This window comes from Gekko japonicus, unplaced genomic scaffold (genome assembly GCF_001447785.1).
Source record: "Gekko japonicus isolate JY-2015 unplaced genomic scaffold, Gekko_japonicus_V1.1 scaffold422, whole genome shotgun sequence".
Taxonomy (NCBI): Eukaryota; Metazoa; Chordata; class Lepidosauria; order Squamata; family Gekkonidae; genus Gekko; species Gekko japonicus.
In genome coordinates, this window is record NW_015174855.1 from 180,005 (window position 1) to 201,996 (window position 21,992).

Sequence of the window (21,992 nt, forward strand, 5' to 3'; positions counted from 1 at the left end):
CACACTGGCTCTCACTAACGGGTAAGTCAGTAATTTTTATATTTCTATATGAACGGTTATCACAAATGGCTGATTCATCAACAGTAGACTAATTCAAGGGCCAGATACTTCAACAGAAAACATCAGTGGTATTTAAATGATTACATGTACATCTGCTACAGAGCATTTTAATAGTTAACTTTTTTGTTTACAAAGGGATAGCTGCGCTAGTCTGTCATAGAAAAATAAACAAGTCCAGTAGCCCCTTAAAGACAAACATTAATCTCAATATGAGCTTTCATGAGTTAGAAATAACTTCTTTAGATAGATAAGTGAAGGGAAAATCATACTGGAAAATTTTATGGGGAAGGTTGGGGGTAAGGTCCCATGGCTTGGTGTGAGAGTTATATCATAGAGCTAATAGAGACTATAGTGACTAAGGACTGTAGTGAGTTGGGTTTTCTAAGTCACTACAATCTATAATAGTTCTACAGGACCTACTTTTTAGAAGTTTTAAGCTGTTCTTAACATGTTTTCTCAAACTATAACCTTGTATCAATATCAGTTAATTTATGCTTAAACTATTTGCTTACCTGTTTGAACCTCTGACCGCCAACAGCTTCCAGCAGGTGTAACTGCTACTTCTGTTGATTTATAACTGAACTCACTCTTACTACATTAAATCCCCCCCCGCTTTCCCCCTTCTATTGAGATATACACTTAAAAGACTCAAGGTGTAACCCACAGCAAGTCTTGGCTTTTCCCTCCTCCCAACCACCCCTATAAGATTTCCAAGAACAATTTTTCCCCTTCACTTATTTATCTTAAGAAATTATTTCTGACTCTTGAAAGCTCATATTAATATAAATGCTATTACTCTGTAAGATGCCACTTGACTAGACTTTTGTAACATTTTCTGTTCCACAGTGTAAAAGCCAAATCTTATTTTTATCACTCAATCCAGAATAGATAACATTAATACCTTCCAAAAACCTCAAAAAAATTATACAGGGCACAGTGATAGTCATAAAGGAAATATTAATTTTTATCTATTAAAATATTTGCGTCCCATTTTTCCTCAGGATTCAATGCCTTCAGCTTTTCATTGGCCACAAATTCATAAACATTGGTATAATTCTAGGAAAATTTCCATCTAGATAAGTGGAAAGTATGATCTGAAACCCATGTCACATGAAAGCTTTTTGTATTGGGCAAAAAATTAAATCCTACATTAGTTGGATATGATCCATCTTAATATAGTAATACCATCTCTGGATCGGTCTACTGCCCAGTGTCTGGATCGGTCTACTGCCCAATTACTGCCCAGTGTCTAACTTGCCATTTTTGGGTAAGGTAGTTGAGAGGGTGGTGGCTGAGTGATTTCAAGTTTTCCTGGATAAAGCATCTATCCAGGACCCATTCCAGTCTTGTTTCCACCCTGGTCACGGGACAGAGATGGTGATGGTCGCCCCCACAGATGACCTCTGGAGATAGCTGGATCGGGGTGGGTCGGCACTGCTGTTGCTTTTGGGATTTCATGGCAGCATTCAACACAGTCAATTATGATCTATTGACCCACCACCTTGCCGACATAGGAGTTAGGGGGACTGCCCTACAATGGTTTTCCTCCTTTCTTCATGTTTGGGGACAGAGGTTGGCACTTACTGAGATGTTCTCCCAGTGGTACCCACTGGAATGTGGTGAACCACAAGGGGTGATCCTCTTGGCAATGCTGTTTAATAAATCTATGTGCCCCCTTGCCCAGTTGGCATTGAGGTACAGGCTGGGATCTCACCAGTACACTGATGACACCCAGCTCTATCTGCTGATGGGCAGCCACCTGGACTCTGTCCTAGAAAATCTGGCAGGGCATTAGAAGCTGTGGCTGGGTGGTTACAACAGAGTTGGCTGAAACTGAATCCATCGAAGATGGAGGTCCTGTGCCTGAGCTGGGGTGGTGTAGCTTCCAGAATTAGGCTTCCACCCCTTGACCGGGCACCATTAGTATCTGTGCCAAGGTTAGAAGCTTAGGGTGATCCTGGATGCCTCACTTTCTATGGAGGCCTCTGCCAAGTCTACCACCACTGCCAGGTATAACTTTTATCATCTTTGGCAGTCAGACAATTGGCTCCTTATCTCTCCACCTGGCACCTGGCTACAGTGACCCCCACAATGGTCACTTCCAGGCTAGATTACTGTAACTCACTCTACGCAGGCTTACCCTTTAACCTGACCTGGAAACTCCAGCTGGTGCAAAATGTGGTGGCTCATCTGCTGACTGAGATGCCTATGTGGGCGTATATTTAGCTGGTGCTCCACCAATTGCACTGGCTACCAATTGAGTACTAAGGTGCTGGTATTAATCTTTAAAGCCCTGAGTGGCCTGGGACCTGCATATCTAAGGAACCACCACTCCCTATATACCCCCCAGAGAGTCTTGCACTCCGCTGATCAACATCTACTGGTTATCCCTGGTCCAAAGGATGTCCACTTATCCTCAACCAGGGCCAGGGCCTTTTCTGTCCTGACCCTTACCTGGTGGAACATGCCATGTAGTTGTGGACAAGTTTTCATTGGGACACACAGCGTAGCATCCAGACAAGAATAAAAGAACATGAAAGACACTGCAGACTTGGCCAACCTGAAAAATCAGGTTGTACCCTAATTTCACCCACCCTACCGAGGGCGGGATATAAATAAATAAATAAATACATTGCAATTTAATTAATTAATAACAATTCTACATTATCTTCTGGCCATTATAAGAGTCCATACAGTACATTTTGTTTCTTACTGTATTTCTTGGAAGTACAGGTTCTACATTTGCCAAACATTCTCTAGATATACCTTAAAATAAGAAATGTTCACATTGTGGGGTTGTTGTTTTTTAACCATCTTGGAGGCTTCCTTACAAGTTTCTTCCTTACATGTTGCCTTGGAATTGTACAGGAATTTCTTGCATGTTCACCCCGTTTGGATGGTGTCTTTTCTTCCACCTGCATTGCCTTTAGGGAGTTTATAAACCTGGTATTAGTTTCACACTAAATGCTGCAGACAGTAGAAATAGTTTGGGCTATGAGAAGAAACATGTATTGTTGCATAATGAGCTCCCTGAACACCTGAAGGGTGAAGAGAGCTTTGCGAAACCAACCGCTTAGCTGCCTTGCCAGTGGGAAATTATAGGAAGTCTCTTGGGCCTGGCACTAGCAAAACATCCTGGGGGAGAGTCATGTTGCCAGACACCTACTGACATGTATTTTGATGAGTAGACAATGAAAGGCGAGTTTGTGGGCTGTGTTGAGCTTCAAGCCATAATTGTGTTACCTGGAGTTTTAAAGGCACAGAAGATTTAAGATGCATATCACAGACACTTAAAAAGGCCTACATTGAGAGTTAGAAAATTATAAATTAAAGAGGATTTGTTGCTGTAGATAAAGCTGAAATGTTTTAAATATTTTGTGACTGTGCACAGTATGCAGAGGCTGTGGTTGCTAACTTCTGGGTGCAATCCTAAAGAGAGCTACACCTTTCTATGACCATTTGTTGAAGCCAATGGGTTTGGAAAAATGTAGCTCTGCTTAGGTTTACACTGTTAGTTTCCTTTTGATTTGATCCCATAGTGCATTTTGTTCCCAGTTGGTTTTTACCAGGTCTTTTATTTTTCTTGGGTTGTTCTTGTCACACAATCAATTTATAATTTTTAAATAGCAAGCAGCTAGAAGGGGAAAAAAACACCTTTTGAAGATATCTCTGTGTGTAAGTGACCTGCAGCTCCTATGGAGCTTTATGAAAATGTACATGGGTACAGCTCCTTACAGCTCAGGTTTTTGCAAAGTTAGCACTTGTGAAGCAACTCAGGTCTTGCAAGTTCTTTTAGTCTTAAGTTTGGGCAACACAGAGAAGGTTGAAGAACAGTGGAGACTGAGACAAGAGGAACCCCCGAGGCGGAAGCATCTTGGGGAGTGGGGAATAGTTTGAAGAAAATTGGGTCAGCTACAATGCTCCCTCTATGCTGTGGAGTTTTGTGAACAAAAATTCTACCTTGTGAGCAGAGCTACTGGCATTAAAGTGGTGAGCAAGTTATTTAGCTAGGGCATAAATTAGTTTGCTCTGGAGCCATCCTTCCCGAATTAAGACAAAAATGTGTGAGCCGAAGGCTAAAAAACTGTGAGCTAGCTCACACCAACTCAGCTTAGAGGGAACATTGGTCAGCTAACACTGAGCTGACGACTTGCCCCTAAAAATGTTAAGCTGCTGGACAAAACCATCACATATGGTTGTATGCAGGCCCCCACCCCCACCCCACCCAGCAAGCGGCCCACAGTCCCCTGGCAGCTCCGGAGCCTGGGCTGGGCCCTGGGCTGCTTGGGAGCTAGCTCTGCTTCCCTCCCCCCCTCCACCATCCCACCCAGCCAGTGGCCCATGGCCCACCATCAGCTCTGGAGCCCAGGCTGGGCCCCAAGCTGCTTGACACCTGGCTCCACAGACCTCCCACACCCCATCCCATCCAGGAAGTGGCCCACAGCCTACCAGCAGGTCTGAAGCATGAGCTGGGCTCCGGGCTGCTTGTGAGACGGCTGGGCATGTGGCAGCATCAGAGGGAGGAGGTGCCAGGCAGCTTGGCAAGGTAGAAGGCAGCCAGGCAGGGCAGGCAGCAGACAGGAGCTTCCTAGGCTGTGCCAGAAGAAGGACTGCCAGAAGGAGAGCTGCCAGGAGTGGGTGCCGGTGACACCCTTGATAATGCCTGCAGGTCTGGCTGAGGGGGAGGGAGGGGCCGCCTACACCTTGGACAGATTGCCTGCACAGAGATAAAAGTCTCTGCTCTGATGGCCGGGAACTTGTGTGCTAGTGCACCCTTGCACTGTCCCATAGCTACAGCAGGGCTATTGGGGGCTCTTTTAAATACTTTTGAGAAGAAGTGGGGGGGATGGTGTGTGCCCCTCTCCCTCCCCTCCTGCAAGATTTAAAGGGCCCTTCAGCTGATTGGTGGGGAGCATGTGGCCTGCCAATCAGATGGAGGAACATTTAAAACTTGCAGGAGGGAAGGGAGAGGGGCACACGCCTTCACTATGACAAATAATAGCAACCCCACCAGAAGTATTTTGCTCCACAAGCCACGAAATCCTGGCTACAGGCTGCCTTTGCACACCTGAGAGGGAACCCTGCTTGTGAAGTAGGTGGGGCTGAAAGCATTCAGGGAGATCTATTGTCCCAAGGTCACCCAGCAGGCTTGATGTGGAGGAGTGGGGAATCAAACCTGGTGCTCCAAATTCCAGTCCACCGCTGCACCACTAGGGATGGGCACGAACCAGCTCATAAACTAAAGTTTTTGGCCAGTTCGTGGTTTGTGAAGAGAAGTTTGTGGCCGGCATGAACTTTCCACAAACTTTCAGCTGTTCATGGCGGTTCATGAATGGATACATTTCCAGACAGACAGTCTCGGCTCAATTAAAATGTTTCCCAAACTTCAAAACAACTGTGGTGGGGGGGGATTCTCCAGCCTCGGAAAAACCAATAGGGAACCGCCAAAGCTTTACAGGCATTGCTGGGGCCAATAACATACATTCATACCCTCAGCTCAGCTCAGCAGCCTCTCCTCTGTTGGCTGTTGGCAGTTAGACAGAGAGCCAGGGAACTTGTTAAAAGCAGAGCACATTCATTTATTCCTGATTGTGAGCACCTCTCTCCTGCTGGGGGTTGGGTGTTAGTTGGACTCAGGGTTGCAAGCCACCCTGTCTCTTTGCTCATGCCAAGCAGAGGGGCTTAGCTGCTGGGTGTCTTGGCTGAGAACCCACATTTTATACCCTCCTAACTGTGAACTCCTCTCTCCACTGGGGCTTGGGTATCAGGTTGAATCAGGGCTTTGAGCCACCCTGTTTCTCTGTTCAAGCCAAGTGAAGGGGCTTAGCGATTGGATGCCTAGGCTGAGGACCTACATTTTATACCCTCCCACCCCTCCTGATTTTGAACACTTCTGTGCCATGAGTGTGAAAGTGGGCGCAAAGGGTGCTCGTGGTGGGGAGAAAAAGTCCTCCACCCCTGACCAGTGTTCCCTCTAAGCTGACTTAGTGTGAGCTAGCTTACAGTTTTTTAGTCTCTGGCTCACAGATTTTTGTCTTAGCTAAGGAAGGATGGCTCCAGAGCAAACTAATTGATGCAGCAGCTAAATCACTCGCTCACAACTTTAATGCCAACAGCTCACAAAGTAGAGTTTTTGCTCACAAGACTCCACAGCTTAGAGGGAACATTGCCCCTGACATATCACAAACCTCCATCCTTGGGCACCTAACCCATCCTGACAGCCATCGGAATCCAGCCCTTGCAGGGAATCAGCAGGAGTCTCGGAGCCTCCTTCCCCTAATCGGTTCCTGGGGCTCTCCATAGAGGCAACAGAGTTGTTAGCACTGCACAGAGACCAGCAGTTGCTAACAGTCTTTGGAGAGAAGGACTCTGACAGCAGTGATTCAAGGGAAGGAAGTATCCTCCCCTTCCACATCACAACTCCATGTCGCTGCTCCCATCTTGAGTACATCCCTCTGTGTTGGATCCCCAAGCATCGAGAATAAATCCACGTTTTCAAGAAAGCAAAATTTTTCACTCGCTCACAACTTTAATGCCAACAGCTCACAAAGTAGAGTTTTTGCTCACAAGACTCCACAGCTTAGAGGGAACATTGCCCCGACATATCACAAACCTCCATCCTTGGGCACCTAACCCATCCTGACAGCCATCGGAATCCAGCCCTTGCAGGGAATCAGCAGGAGTCTCGGAGCCTCCTTCCCCTAATCGGTTCCTGGGGCTCTCCATAGAGGCAACAGAGTTGTTAGCACTGCACAGAGACCAGCAGTTGCTAACAGTCTTTGGAGAGAAGGACTCTGACAGCAGTGATTCAAGGGAAGGAAGTATCCTCCCCTTCCACATCACAACTCCATGTCGCTGCTCCCATCTTGAGTACATCCCTCTGTGGCCACACTCAGCCCAGCTCCAGAAAGCAGCTGTCCCTCCCAAGCTACAAAGTGATTGTGTGTTTGGTGGAGCAGAAGAGCCTCCATGATCATCCTGCATGGGGAAGAGATGCTCAGCATAAGCTCCAGTGACTAGCTGACCCTCTCTCAAATGGTGCATGTCCTGAAGCTGTCCAGGACACCACCAGTGTGCTCTGCATCCATACAATCAGCCTGGGGCAAGTAATTCCTCTCATTCAAGGACTGGATCAGGCACTGGCCTCTGCACAGGAGCTGAGACTTAGAGGTGGCCTGACCAGCTCAACATGTGTTTTCATTTTTCTGCAGAGTAAAAAAATACACCTTGATTGATGGGTGTGATCTGGACCTGTGTTTCGGGGGGGGGGGGCTGTGAAAGTTGTGGACATGCTTCCCTTACTTGTCTTGTGTGGCTAGGGTGCTGGCCAAATGGTTATGGGATTACTTTAGGGAGCCCCTGTTGAAACTCTGGGATGTCTGCCTTTCTGTTCTTCAGAAACTGCCTTTGAAGACTTGCGGGGGGGGGCTGTGAGTGTAGGGAGGATGCTTGCTTTACTTCCAGTGTCTGTTTGGGAGGGAATCTGCCTAGGTGAAATTTCCTTGTGAATTTGGTGTCACTGGCTTGTTCCTGAGCTGTTCCACAGAGTTCTGTAACTGTAGTTGTCTTTTCTACAGAGAGAGCACTGTGCCAACTTGGAGAGAGTATAGAGGAGCAGACAGCAGGGTGAGGTTCCCTATGTGTTTGGTGTGTGTAGCTTGGAGCAGGTACATTCTATACATTTTGAACCATCACCTGAAATTTCCCCAAAAGCACTTTTCTAGGGGCATCTTCTTTGGGAAGTTTGGACCAAGTCCATTCTATACACTCCTGAACCTCCTTTTTTTTTAATAAAGGTTTTATTGACTCCCCTAAAAAGGGGAGGTATTTCGCTTAAAAGAAGAAATGGGAAGGGTAGACAGTGGGAGAAAGAGAAAGCTGAGTGATATATAAACTGGTAAATTAAACTGTTAGTAATGTCCAATTAATCTTCTTGGGCTTCTTCTGTGTGTTGTCAAACTTCTTTTTTTTAAAATCCGGTCACATGAAATTCTCTGTTAGTATGTTAGTAATGTTCCTTTGAGTTTCTGTTAATAAAAAAGCCTCTTCTGGGCACATTCAGAACCGCTTCTTTGCGTGCTGGGTACTTTTAGTGTCGCTGACGTGGAGGAGCTTCCTCTGTTGTCTTCTCCTTCCGGCTTGTTTGATCCTCCTTCGGGTTGCTGTTAACAATCTCAGTTCATGCACTGTAAATCCTCTTCCTTGCTTGCCATTACTGGAGGTCCCCAGCTTTGAGAATGGTATTAATTTCTTCGCTTTTATATCCGCTCCCAAAACTCTCTACTGGGTCCTCCTCGCAACTGTTGACTCATATAAGCGCTTGCCAGGCACTCCTCGCTGTCACAGTTCAAACTTCTCCATTTTACAAAACTCCCGTCGGATTCACAGCCATAACAGTCCAAACATTAAACAGCCGGCTCTCACACACAAGTAAACGCCCAGACGGAAGTCCCTCCCTTCTTCTCCGCTCGCTTTTGCCCAGCTCCGACATCTTTTCTTTTTTGTTTACTTTTAGAAAGTTCTTAAAATGTGCTCCAGAGAGACAAAACTTTTTCTCGCTTTGTTTCAAATACATCAAAGGAAAACATCACTGTCCGCTCAATCCATTCCCCCCCTCCTTTTCTTTTTCGCTTATACAGATGGAGGGTTAACCTCTTCGCTTTTCTCGCTGGGAGGGGGGGAAACGTTTTTAGTTCTTTTTCTCTGCATTTTGACAACTCACAGTTAAGCCGATCTTTTCTTTTTCTATTTTTGCGGATGGTCGCTTTATCACTCGGTGACGTCTGGTGGCTCCGCTAAACCCCGTTCGGGGTCGCTCACGCAGCAAGGTCCATTGGGGCAGGGCATGGCGGGAGCCCCGCTCAGTGTGCCCTAAAGCGCCCCGGATCCGAGCTCCTCTCTTCCTGAGGTGCTCGTTCGGGTCTCCGCTCGCGCGGATTCCCTCCTCCACCACGGGCGGGCGAGACGCCCTCGGGAGCAACCCGAGGATGTGTCCACCATTCGCGGGAGCCAGACCGGAAGCCCCTACACTCCTGAACCTCCTGAATTGGCACCTGCAATTTCCCCAGAAAGCACTTTCCTAGGGGTACCATCTTTGAGGGATTGTAACTCAGACCCTGTAAATCTAATGCTCATCAATCTTGGATGACTGGTAGAGAAGAGCCAGCTGGAGATTCCCTGCACGTTTGGTGTCTCTAGGACACCAGGGGGCTGTTCTACAAAGCTCACAAATTTAGCACCAAAAAGTTTGTGACAGTCTATGGTTTGCAAACTGGACACACCACGAGCCACAAAACGAACCACATTTTCCAGGTTTGTGCCCATCTCTATACACCATTCTGGCTTTCAACATTTTAGTCTTATGTCTTAATTCCAGGACATATGGACAAACAGCATCTGGTCAGGATGTTAAATTTCATTTCATCTGGTCAGGGTTAGGAAAAATTCCCACAAAGAAACTCAAAGCTTCCACAAACTTGACTTACTATATTTACATTTCTTTTAAATTCCCTTTATTCATTATTGCAATTTAGATCTTTTGAAGCATCCATTTGAGATCCAAGCTCTACTGAGGAATAGTGGCAGGTAAGCAAAACCTTCTTTTTTAATGAATCTCTTTAATTTTTATTTATTTATTTATTCACATTTATAGCCTGCCCTTCCCAGAAGTGGGCTCAGGGCGGATAACAATATTTCATTTATACAAATACTAGTAATAAGGCCCGTTGTGGAAATAAATACAACAAGCTCTAGACAGAGTCTCTGGGAGAGTGCCCTGGCCTTGGGCACTCAGTGTCAATTTGCTGTGGTGACCTCAGCAGGGTATAATGACACAGAGTCCACCATTTTCTCCAGGGGAACTGGTCTCTGCCATCTGGAAAGCAGTTGTAATTCTGAGTGATCTCCACCCCTCACCTGGAGATTGGCAACAATGGTTCCCCAGGAGGGAATGGCTGGTTTGGTGGGTGGAGTCTATGGCATTGTACCTGTCTGAGGTCCCATTCCTCCTGAAACCTCGCCCTCTCCAAGCTCCATCCCTCAAATCTCCAGAAATTTCCCAACCTGGAGTTGGCAACCCTATCTCCTTTCCAGTCAATCATCAATCTACCTTTATTTCCCTCTCAGTCTTCAGCTTTCCATCTCCCCGACCACCTGCAGCCTCTACCGTGCTCTGAAGCCCTGACTGCTACATCACATTGGCTGCCATAGTGGGGCAATCTCAGCTGAATATAAGGACACAGAGTCCACCATTTTCTCCAGAGGAACTGATCTCTGCCATTGAGACAGCAATTGTAATTCTGAGTGATCAAGAGCCCTCACCTGGAGATTGGCAACAATGGTTCCCCAGGAGGGAATGGCTGCTTTGGAGTTGGCAACCTTATCTCCTTCCCAGCCAACCATCAACCTACTTGCTTCAGATAGTGACTTACAAAAGCTCATACCCTACCACAAGTTTTGTGGTACTACTGTGCTACTGGACTCTTTTCTCCTGCTTCAAGTGTGCAGTTCTAGTTATGTCCAAGAGTAGGCCTCACAATTTTAAAAAAATATTGGTTACAACAATGACTGGTCTGATTGAACCAACCTTGGTGTTTGTTAAATTTTACACTGGCACTTCAACACCCAGTATTTATATTAACATTCAATTTAAGGTCCTGAAGAGATAATCCCCAATTTGTTGGGATCCCATATCTGTACACCTCCAAAACATCAATGCTGAGATAAATGCTTCCTGTTATGCTATTAGAGGTGAGAGAACTTTGTAAGGTTTGCTCCTGTCAGTCTAAAGACTACTATTAGCATAAGACTTGTAATGGCACAAGCTGTATTATTGGTTTTGGCTAATTCGGTGTAATTCTTACCTGATCCATATTGTGCATCTCTGGAACCAGCATTTTTTATATTCCCATATTGGAAAAATTCATCTGAAAGTAAATCCAATTGTTTTAAGAGAAGAGATTGGATTTATACCTCGCCCATTGCTACCCAAAGGTGTCTCAGAGCGGCTTACAAACTCCTTTCCCTTCCCCTCCCCACAACAGACACCCTGTGAGCAATGTTTCCTCTAAGCTGTGGAGTCTTGTGAGCAAAAATTCTGCTTTGTGAGCTAGCGGCATTAAAGCTGTGAGCGAGCGATTTGGCTACTGCAAATTAGTTTGCTCTGGAGCCATCCTTCCTGAGTGAAGAAAAAAATCTGTGAGCTGGAGGCTAAAAAACTGTGAGCTAGATCACACTAACTCACCTTAGAGGGAACACTGCCTGGGAGGTAGGTGGGGCTGAGAGAGCTGTGACAGGAACTGCTCTTTTTCAAAGACAGCTCTTATCAGAACTACGGCTTGCCCAAGGTCATTCAGCCAGGTGCAAGTGGAGGAGTGGAGAATCAACCTCGGTTTCCCCAGAGTAGAGTCTGCGCACTTAACCACTACACTGAAACTGTCTGTGATGTAGCCCTGTGACCCTATGCATTGTGAAATGGACATTGACCCAACTGAAATAAACAGATTAGCTTCCACAGGCTAATTTGATTAATGCTGGGATATGTGTCCCTAAGGCTAATCTGGTTTGTGTTTAATACTATCTCTGTAATGTCACTCTTTCTCTAATGTTCTTAATGTTTCCCCTCAAGTCTTCTACCCTCAAGACTGATGTTTTCTGATAGCAGGTACTATATTTCTTTTTCATAGTGCTGATATTGGTTGATACAGGTCAAAGATGTGGCTGTTTCTGACAGTGGCATGCCTGATCCTACAGGCTACAAATTCAGAAGAATTCAAAAGTAAGAGACATCAGAATCCGCAAGAATTCATGACTGTTGTAAGTTGCTTATTTTAATGTATTGAGAAACAGATTGGATTGTGTTGATAAGGGATGCTGAAAAGTTCGCAAAAAAATACTGTGAACATTCTCCTTTGTTTTTATATGTGTGTGTTTAAAAGAACAGAAAATACAGAAAAAGGGGTTACCTAACATTATTAAATACGTCATAGTTTATTATATATAACCAAATATAAAAGACAGAATAGTATTTCTCCCCAACGTTCCCTTAATTACACTGAAAAGATTTTTGAGGTTCGCCTATAACGTACAGTAATATTTACTTCTGATGGGTACATTTAATATTTATATTCATCATTTTACATTTCAGATTTCATAATGAGTCTTCTATTTACATGTTTTCACCTCTTCTGCATACTTGCTATTACTTTTAACAAGTAGATAATATAAGAAAAAAACAGAAGGAAAGTCCATTATATATCTCATAATATGGAAATTAAAAAAGATATTCTCCCCAGAATCTACTTCCTTACACACATTTATATTCAGGATGTTACATTTGAAACTGATTCTAATTCTGCTTCTTCTTCATTACCATATATTTGTATACAATATTCTATACTGATTTTCATTCTAAATTTGTCTCCTGCTTCCATAGTGCACACAGTATATACTCCATCTCTCCTCAGATTTTGTAATTGACCTGTTTCTCAAATAAGTTGTTTATTTCACCATTACTGTATATTGGACAAGTTTATTTTCCCATTCTTCTAAGCATGGACAGATGTCTAGTTTCCATTTTGCCGCATAAATAATTCTAGCCACTGTAACTGTGTATTTGAATATCTCTTCCAAAATTTTTAGTAATTTGTTAGGCAGTGTACCTAACACCATATTCTTATCCTCCTGCATTGTCCCATGTATTTACTTACAATATCTTTTTGCTTTTTTACAAGTCCACCACTTATGAAAAGGGTTCCATCTATGTCTTCACATTTCCAGCATTTTCCTTTGTAGTTTTTGTCTGCTTTCTCAATGTCATTTGAAGTTATATATCATCTAAAGAACATTTTATACTAATTTTCTCTTTATGTCTGGCTGGCTGTATTTTTGATATCTTTTCCCCATAACTATTCCCATTGTTGCATAGATATCTGTTCTTTAAAATTCTGCATCTATTTACTCATGCATTTTTTTCACTTGTTCTTTGGTTTCTATATGGAGTAGTATCTTATATATCCATTGTGGTAAGTGCACTATTTGTTTTATAATCAGCTGTTCGAATTCAGTCACATTTCTTAGAGCTCCACCTTCAGTGTTCATGGTCTTCTTTAATCTTGAGACTGATTGATAATACAGCAACCATTGAATGTTTATACTTTCATCTCTGATCTCATGCCATGACTTGATTTCCCCCAGAGCATTTATTATACCATGCATTAAAAAACCAATTTTTATTTCTCACGCTCTTATTGTGGTAGGCTGCTATTGGAGACATGAGTGGAGAGTTTGGAGGGCCCAATATATCCCAGCATGTAAACCATATTCTCAAAAGTCCATCTCTAATTATATGACATCTTTCTTGTGTTATAATCTTTTTAGCTGATTTCTTAATCCATAAATAATTGTGTAAGCCTTCATCAAGGTCTGCTGATCTGAGTTTTACTATTCTTAGTCTTGGGTTTTTAATCCAGACCAAGCCCACTGCTTGGTAATATAACTTTATACTTGGAACTGCTAATTCTTTGTCTCCTCTTGTAATATTTTGAAGCTTATTCTTAGTTTCTTGCCATTCCAAATAAATTGGTTTATCTGTCTTTGCCACTCTTTCAATATTCTTGAAAGCTGTTCTTAAAAAAGCTGTTCTTGAAAAAGAGCAGTTTCTGTCAAGAGTTCTCTCAGCCCCACCTACCTCACAGGGTGTCTGCTGTGGGGAGGGGTGTCAGGCTCCACACAGCATCAACGTAGTACACTCTTGTAGAAAGGGGTTACTTTATTAGAAGCTATAGGTGCATGTACAGAATCACTGTTAGGTATGAGAGATATTCAAAGAGCATGGCATGTTATACTACATTCAAACCGCTGAGGCCCATTTGCGGGAATTCCCGCACGTGCCATTGAGCCTGGGAGCAAAGCGCTTCTAGTCTGCATAACAACTTTCTTCCCACGGCCGAGCCGAGAGATCGCCTAAGGAACTATCTAGCAGTGAACCACCTGTGGCCTTGAGAGATATACATGTTCCTGCAGTCAAGCGATTAAGCGCATCAACACATCTACAAATGGGAAGGAAAGCGAGCATGTGCATACATAGGGCATCAGGCATCAGAAAAGAACTTTTGGGAGCTTGCTGAAAACGGGAAGGGAAAGGAGTTTGTAAGCCACTCTGAGACACCTTTGGGTAGTGAAGGGCAGGGTTTAAATCCAATATCTTCTCTTCTTCTTCATTCTTTCTTCTATATATAAGGGTAACAAACATTTGGAACAGAAAATTTCGTTTTGGCAGCATATTCATTTGATCGTAGAAATTCTTCCCAGCCATAAGATTCTTATTTTTCCCCCTTCTACATAAATCTGCTTATATCAATTTCCAAGTTTTCTGGTACTTGTTTTAAAAGATTACAGTTTTGCCCAATCATATTTATTCCCAAATATTTAATGGGGTCAGTGGCTACTGGGCGCTCTATACTCTTAATAATATCTTCTTGTTGCATTAAACATTTCATCACCATTTTTGTCATCTTTCTGTTAATTTTGTAGCCTGAAAAGGATCCAAATGCTTCATTATGTTCACTTACATACTGTAACAATTTTTGAGGGTTCAAGAGTGTTAGAACCATGTTGTCTGCATAACATTTCATATTGAACTTTACATAATCCACTTTTATTCCCTTAATCCTATTGTCTTGTCTGATCTTTGTAGCTAGAATCTCTGTCACTACGATAAATAGTGGAGGTGAAAGAGGACACCCCTGATGTGTTTATTTTTTGATTGAGATTGATCCTATTAATTTGCCATTAATTAAAATCTCTTCTTGTTTATTTTAGTTTATACCTTGCATCCAATTCCAGAATTCAGGCCCACAGCTCTTATTCTGTAATACATTCAATAAGAAAGACCTTGTTAAATTTTCAAATGCTTTCGCTACATTCAGAAATAAAAATGATGCTTTCTTTCTCTTCATGTTCACAAATGCAATCACATCTATTATGAATCATATATTATCATTCATATACCTCTTTGGTACAGAGGCCATTTGGTCAGTGTGTATTAGATTTGGTATACATTTTCTTAATCTTTCTGACATTACTGTGGCAAAGATTTTATAATCAACAGTCAGTAGAGAAATAGGTCTGTATGACTGTGGTAGTGATGCATCACTGCCCTCTTTATATACTAACATTATGTACACCTCTTGCCATATTGGAGATATTATCTTTTTACTTGTATCTCATTCTTAACTTTTTGTAATGGTATCATTAATACTTCTACAAAATGTTTGTAGAACATTTCTGTCAGCCCATCCGGTCCTGGTGTTTTGTCCTTTTTCATAATCTTTATTACCTGGGAAATTTCCTTAATTGTTATTGTTTGGTTTAAAAAAAATTTATGTTCTGGCATGAACTTTGTGATTGGAATGTGTTTTAGATATTCTCTTAGTCCTTCTTCTGAGACAGACTTCTTTTTATATTATCCTGAAAGACCATTGATAAATTGTTCCTGTATTTCTTTTTCTGCATGTGTAATTTGATCTCTTTTCTTTACACCTGTTACTACCCTTTTCTTCTGTTTCCTTCCTAAGACTGTATGCCAAGTATCTGCCAGGTTTGTTCACATGTTCGAAATTCCTTTGTTTTTAGAAATTTTAGTTTTTTCTGTACCTCTTGCACTTCTAACATATCTAATTGGTTTTTAATTGTTTAATCCCTGCTAGTGTTTCATTATTAAGATTGTTTTTATGTTCTTTTTCCAGTCTTTGGATTTTTTCTACCATTATTATTGTTTATATAAATGGCTACTCCAGATTTTTTGTTTTCAGATGAAACAGGATATACTTTACCTAATTTTATTGCTTAGAATATGTTCATGTTTCTTCTTTATATGAGTATCATGTAGGCATAAAATATCAGCTCTTTGTTTCTTAAATTGATTAAGAATTTTTGTGCATTTTAAGGGGGCGTTCAGTCCATTAATATTTATTGATACTATTTTTAATTTATCCATTTTGTCCCAGTGTTGTTGCCACATCCAATTTGTTTAGAAAACTATGTTTGTGAACTTTGCTTTCAGTTGCTTGGAGGTTGCTTGGAAATTTTCATCCAGAAGCTTCTTCTTTTGTTGCGATTACTTTTCTTCCTTTTGGCAAATATACCTCAATTGCAAATGGTATTTTTCAGTTGCATTTTATTGCTTTTTCTTGTACGATCTTTCTTAGAAAATCAAAATCTTTCCTTTTCTTTAACACACTTGTTGGTAGGTCCTGAAAAATCTGCTGGTTTTTTCCTGACACTGTAAGTGGTGATTCTCTTAGCTTCTCTAATATTGCATCTCATGTTTTCTTGTGAGTGAAACAGACCAGTAGATCTTGGGATAGCTTATTCTTGAATACGAATCTTGAATTTACACTAAAAATTTGGTCACTATCAGGAAAGTCTCCTTGCATCTTCAAATACATCTGAAGCAAATCACAAAAGATTTCTTCCAAATTTGGCCTTCCCAAGTCCTCTGGGATTCCTCTAAAACACAAGTTTTTAGAGCTGCATTGAGTTTCCAGGGTTTGAATTCTTTGTTCTGCTTTTTCAATCCAATCATTTTGCCTTTCTAAATATATATTCATTGTCATTTTGCTTCTCTCTAATTCTTACAATTTCTTGTGTTTATTCTTGTAGTTTTAGATTAATTTCTGATAGTCCAATTGATAATTCTTGACACACTTCTTGCATGTTCTTCTGGGCTCTTTCCTCAGATTCTTTAATGTTTCTCTGAATATTCTTTTGGGTTCTTTCCCCTGACTCTTGCATTGTCTTCTGTGTTCTTTCCTCAAATTGTTGCATTTTATGCAATAGTGTTCACAATATTTTTGCTACCAGCTCTTCAATTCTCTGGTCTTCATCTGTTTAATCTATTCTCCTTTTATCTTTTTGCTGTGTACCAGTTGCTGTTCTTCTTTTTGGTGTTCTATTTTTAAAAATAGTATACCAACTTTCCATATACTATTTCCATATACTGTTTCTATGCAAATATATACAACTATGAATAAGCTTGATATGCTTTGGTCTTGTTCAGTTAATATTTCTGCTTTGTAATTTAGAGCCATAAATTTTCGAAACTTTCAAGAAATCTCCTCTTACCACTGAGGTCAAATGCTGCTGGCAGTCTACCAGTCTTCTACATTATAATTATAGTCCCATGAAGTGTAAGGAATGAGCAAAAGATTGCAGAGATTGCAGATAACAGAAGCTGGGGAAGTCCAATGTTGGAGGCAAGAGCCCACCTTTTCTCTGCTGCTGTTGATGATATCAGAAGCTGGTGGAAATTGATAAATCAGCCCCCCCATAGGTTCACCTGTCAGTTGGGTCTCCTCCATGAGGGGAGAGGTGAGGATAGAGAAATGAATTCTCATCCTTTCCTAATGTAATATGCCCAATAGCAAGAAGAAGAGGAGAAGGAGGAGGAGGAGGAGGAGGAAATTAGATTCATACCCCACCCCTCACTTGGAGTTGCAGAGCAGCTTACAGACTCCTTTCCCTTCCCCCTCCCCACAACAGACACCCTGTGAGGTAGGTGGAGCTTAGAGAGCTCTTTCAAAAACTGCTCTTTCAAGAACAATTCTGACAGAACTATGGCTTGCCCAAGGTCATCCAGAAGCTGCCAGTGGAGGAGTGGAGAATCAAATGTGGTTCTCCCAGATTAGAATCCATGCACTTAACCACTACACCAAACTGGCATGATAGATCTGGAGCTTTTGAAAATGCTCCCTTTCAAATCACCATTTCCCCTGGAAGTCCAACATTCTCCTTTCATGTGTGAAATGCACAGTATCTCTTTTGATCACATTGATAATTTGCAAACAAGCAATGTTACAAGATGTGTTGCATCTGTGCAAAAGCATCAATTGGCATGGTAATTAGATAACACATATTTGATTACTATGTCCAAAGTTGTCATGGTACAAGATGTGTTGCATCTGTGCAAAAGCATCAGTTGGCATGGTAATTAGATAACACATATTTGATTACTATGTCCAAAGTTGTCATGGGACATCTATTTAACCTGACAATATTCTTGTCCCAGGATACTTTGAAGAACTTTCAACTTCTTTGTTATGGAAAATGCACTAGAAATTTTAAAAGAGTTCTCTTTGGTCTGATATGCTGAGGATTTTTATTTACAGGATGAAGTCATCCAGTATTGGAAATACCCTAGTGAAGAATATGAAATACTGACAGATGATGGCTATTACCTGCAGATAAACAGAATTCCTTATGGAATACATGGTCCTGGGAATAAAGGTATTAAAAAAATAATTCTGGAGTTTTGTATCATTGATTGAGGGTACTGCTTGGGGGGAAATGCCTCTGTTATATTCCCTTCTCCTGATCCCAAATATATTGACTGTGGGCTGGTTCAAATGTGGTGACCAAAACATAGTTTTGCCATCAAGTTCAGTCTAATCTTATATGTTCCTTCTTTCCTTCCTCCTTCTGCTTCCTCTCAGGTGTTAGCAGGAACACACAGGGCAGGAACACACATGAATGGAGTTTTGGCTTGCTTCAGAGTTGGCCATGCCCACTCCAAGGTGGGTGGGCCAGGGGCCCCCCCTGAAAGGATCGGGGAGGCATTTAAATGCCTCCCTGTGCCTTCCCTGGCCCATCCAAGGGCCGGCTTGTCCAGGCTCCCTGCAGCCGTGGGGCGCCCAGGAAAGCCAACGGAAGGCATGGTGTGTGTGGCCTAATATGCTAATGAGTTTCTGCTGTTGGGTGTGGCCTATTATGCTAATGGGTTTCTGCTGGGCTTTTTCTACCAAAAAAGCCTTGGGTGTTAGACAAACCACAGTTTGCCTTTACAAATGAATTGTGAAACTATGATTTGAGCTTGCACTCCAAACAAGAATTGGAATTGGAAACTGAGAGAGTGCATATATAGTGCAATATCATTTAATTAGAGGAGGCAAGAATGAACTGGCAGAAGCTTCTTTATACAGAAGGCATGAAAAATTACGGGAAGATGTATACTCTTAGGCTCCACAGGTTCATTTCCCCATGCTCTTTTCTTTTCTTCTTCAGATTCATCATTTCCCATCACAATATGGTAGTCACCTAGTTTGAAGGATTCCACAATCTTATATAGACACACAAACCACACACATTAACACACACACACATATACAAACACACAGAGATGCAAAAGATCTTATGAATAGAGCCAAACACAAAGGCTCTTCCCATAGAATATCACCATATTTCATAGGCACATGACAACTGAATGAGAAACACTGCAGTATGCAACTTAATGCTGTACATGACAAAAAAGTACTATAAAGTTCATAATTTGCTGTGGTTGGTTTGTGCTGGATTCACTTTTTTGTGGATTCTTGCATTTTACATAGGTTCAGATTCTCAGGTTTTTACATTGGGTGGACTAAAACAATAGCCTTCCTGAAGGGGGGGAGGTTCAAGTTTTACATTTTTCAAGTTCCCCCCTCCATAGGAAACAATAGAGGATGGTTGGGGGGGCACCTTGTTCAGGAGCCCATAGAATTGGACCCCTTGGCCCAGTTGACTTGAAATTTGGCGGTTCTTTAAAGGATTGGCACCAGCAGCTCTCCAGCAATTTTGCTGTTAATACCTTTAAAAACACTCCCCTAGGCCATTGGAAAGATTCCCCATAGGAAATAATGGAGCTGAAAAATATCAGAAACCCCCAAAGGAAAGGGATATGAATACTTTTGTGGTATTTGGAACCCGGAAACCTGGGAATACCATTTTTTTTAATTCAATCTTTTTGCTGTACATCCCTAAGTGTCTATTCTCCAATTATCAAATGTCCTCTTTCTTTCCTTTCTTCCTTTCTAGAGGCTAAGCCTACTGTGCTACTGCAACATGGTTTATCACTTGAAGGTAGATCTTGGATTGCAAATCTTCCCAACAACAGCCTAGGATTCATTCTTGCAGATGCTGGCTGTGATGTCTGGATACTAAATAGCAGGGGAACTACCTGGTCTAGAAGACACCAAAACCTTTCAACTTACGAGGAAGAATTTTGGAATTTCAGGTAAATTTAGACTGAGATTTGTCACTTGAATGGATTGCCAAATGTGAAGCTGAAGTATATAAAGTTCCTTTAGTTAGATTAAGATTCCTTCCTGGCCACTTCCCTTGATCCTCATTCAAGAATGTGGTGATATATTTACCTTGGGATACTCTGGCTGCATGACTCTGTGACTGTTACTCGTAAACTGTCCTACTAATCTCTTATCTTCCCTTTTTAAATTCCTGCACTCAAATATTGACATATATGTCCAAAAAGAAAACAACACTAGCATGTAATTTTGTTTGGATTTTGGTGTTTGACATAGGAGATGTGAGGTGCTAAGTCTATAACAATAATAACTGGCAAATAAGATTGTGTGTGTGTGTGTGGGGGGTAAATCAACAAATGCTGTTTAGACTTAAGTGCCTTAAAAGAAAGGAAAGTCGAGAATGAAAGAAGAAAATCAAACATCAGGAAGAAATATCAGTTAGATATAAAAATAATATCCTAAGTTGCAGAAGAAATCAAACAAAGATTTGTTGAAATATTCAAGAAGATCAAGAGGTACAACAGTAGGATCCAGCAGTACAGACAAAATTTCCAATTCCAGACTAACTAAAGACACTTCTACAAATCACTAGAAGGAGATGAAAAAGTAGAAGTTAAACCAGACAAAGAAAAAACAAGAACTTTCTGGAAAGAACTGTTGGAAGACTCAAAATAATACAGTAAAAACTCCATCTGGATTACAGATGTGGAAAACAAACTGAAAGGAAAGCAAATGAAAGCCTGGAAAGTCTGTTAAAATAACTGAAGATAGTGAAAAACTGGACAGCACCTGGAAGAGATGAAGTCCATGGCTATTGGCTTAAAAATTTGGTAAGTCTTCATTGTTGAACAAGAAGAAATAAAGTTACCAACCAAACAACAACATCAAAACACTGGGCTTTGAAGAAAACAACAAATATCTTGGAATTTTGCAAGCTGACAACATCAAACATACCCTTGTTAAGAAGAATAGAACCAAAGAGTATTACCAAAGAGTTTAAAAGTTTTTTCCTCAGCACTGCAAGGTGGGGAGAAGGAGTTTCTGTTTTCTCCCCGGCCCATTTTTTGTCAACTGAAGGATATCAGGGGGAATTTTGCCCCTTTTCTCTGGCTCCACATCCCCTAGGAAGGCCACATGGGAAAAAGCCCACCAGGCACCATTTCTGCTGGTGAAAATGGGGTGGGGTATGTCTGACCGTGAGTTTAGTTGTACACCTGTTTTTTTTTGGTCAAAAGACTTTTTATTTTCCATTCTTATCACATTTTACATCTTTTTATCAATTGGTTGAATATTCCCTTTTCCCTCCCTCCCCCGAAAGGCTTCCCGCAATGCATTTCCCTCATGTCCCATATAGATAAATTTAGGATAACATCAAGTACTTAATATTGTTCTAAACATAGTAAATTTTGTCTCACGTCCCAGTTCTTTTCTAAAGTCCTTCCATTCTTCAAAAAATTCCTGGTCCTCTTTGTTGTCAAACTTTTTGGTTATTTTGTCCATCTCAGCCATGAACAGAACTTTTTGTATCCATTCTTCCAGATCTGGTATTTTTTCTTGCTTCCAATATTGAGCATATATCATTCTTGCCGTTGTTATCAAATACCAGAATAGTGTCTTTTTTGTTACATTTAGTTCTTCCATTTTTAAACCTAAGAGCAGAATTTCAGGTGTTTTCTTAAAAGAACATTTTAGAATCTTTTGCATTTCACTGTGGACTTTTGTCCAAAAGTCCCTAGCTTTATCACATGTCCACCACATGTGATAAAATGAGCCCTCATGTTTTTTACATTTCCAACATTTACTAGACATATTCTGGTTCATATTTGCTATTTTCTTAGGTGTCATGTACCATCTATA

General features: G+C 41.5%; 1 protein-coding gene across 2 annotated transcripts in view; it reads left to right on the forward strand.

Moving 5' to 3' along the window:
- The window catches only part of LOC107121659 (lysosomal acid lipase/cholesteryl ester hydrolase-like), a 39,048-nt gene continuing 17,056 nt past the window's right edge, over positions 1-21,992 (forward strand). The window contains exons 1-5 of one of the 2 annotated variants that reach the window (XM_015424623.1): positions 1-21; positions 9,594-9,645; positions 11,745-11,874; positions 18,228-18,345; positions 19,909-20,107. In XM_015424623.1, the coding sequence (XP_015280109.1) occupies positions 11,773-11,874; positions 18,228-18,345; positions 19,909-20,107 (419 nt within the window). In that variant the 5' untranslated portion in view covers positions 1-21; positions 9,594-9,645; positions 11,745-11,772. Of the gene's footprint in view, positions 22-7,671; positions 7,687-9,593; positions 9,646-11,744; positions 11,875-18,227; positions 18,346-19,908; positions 20,108-21,992 lie in introns of those variants that run through there. The other variant, XM_015424624.1, reaches the window with a different exon arrangement.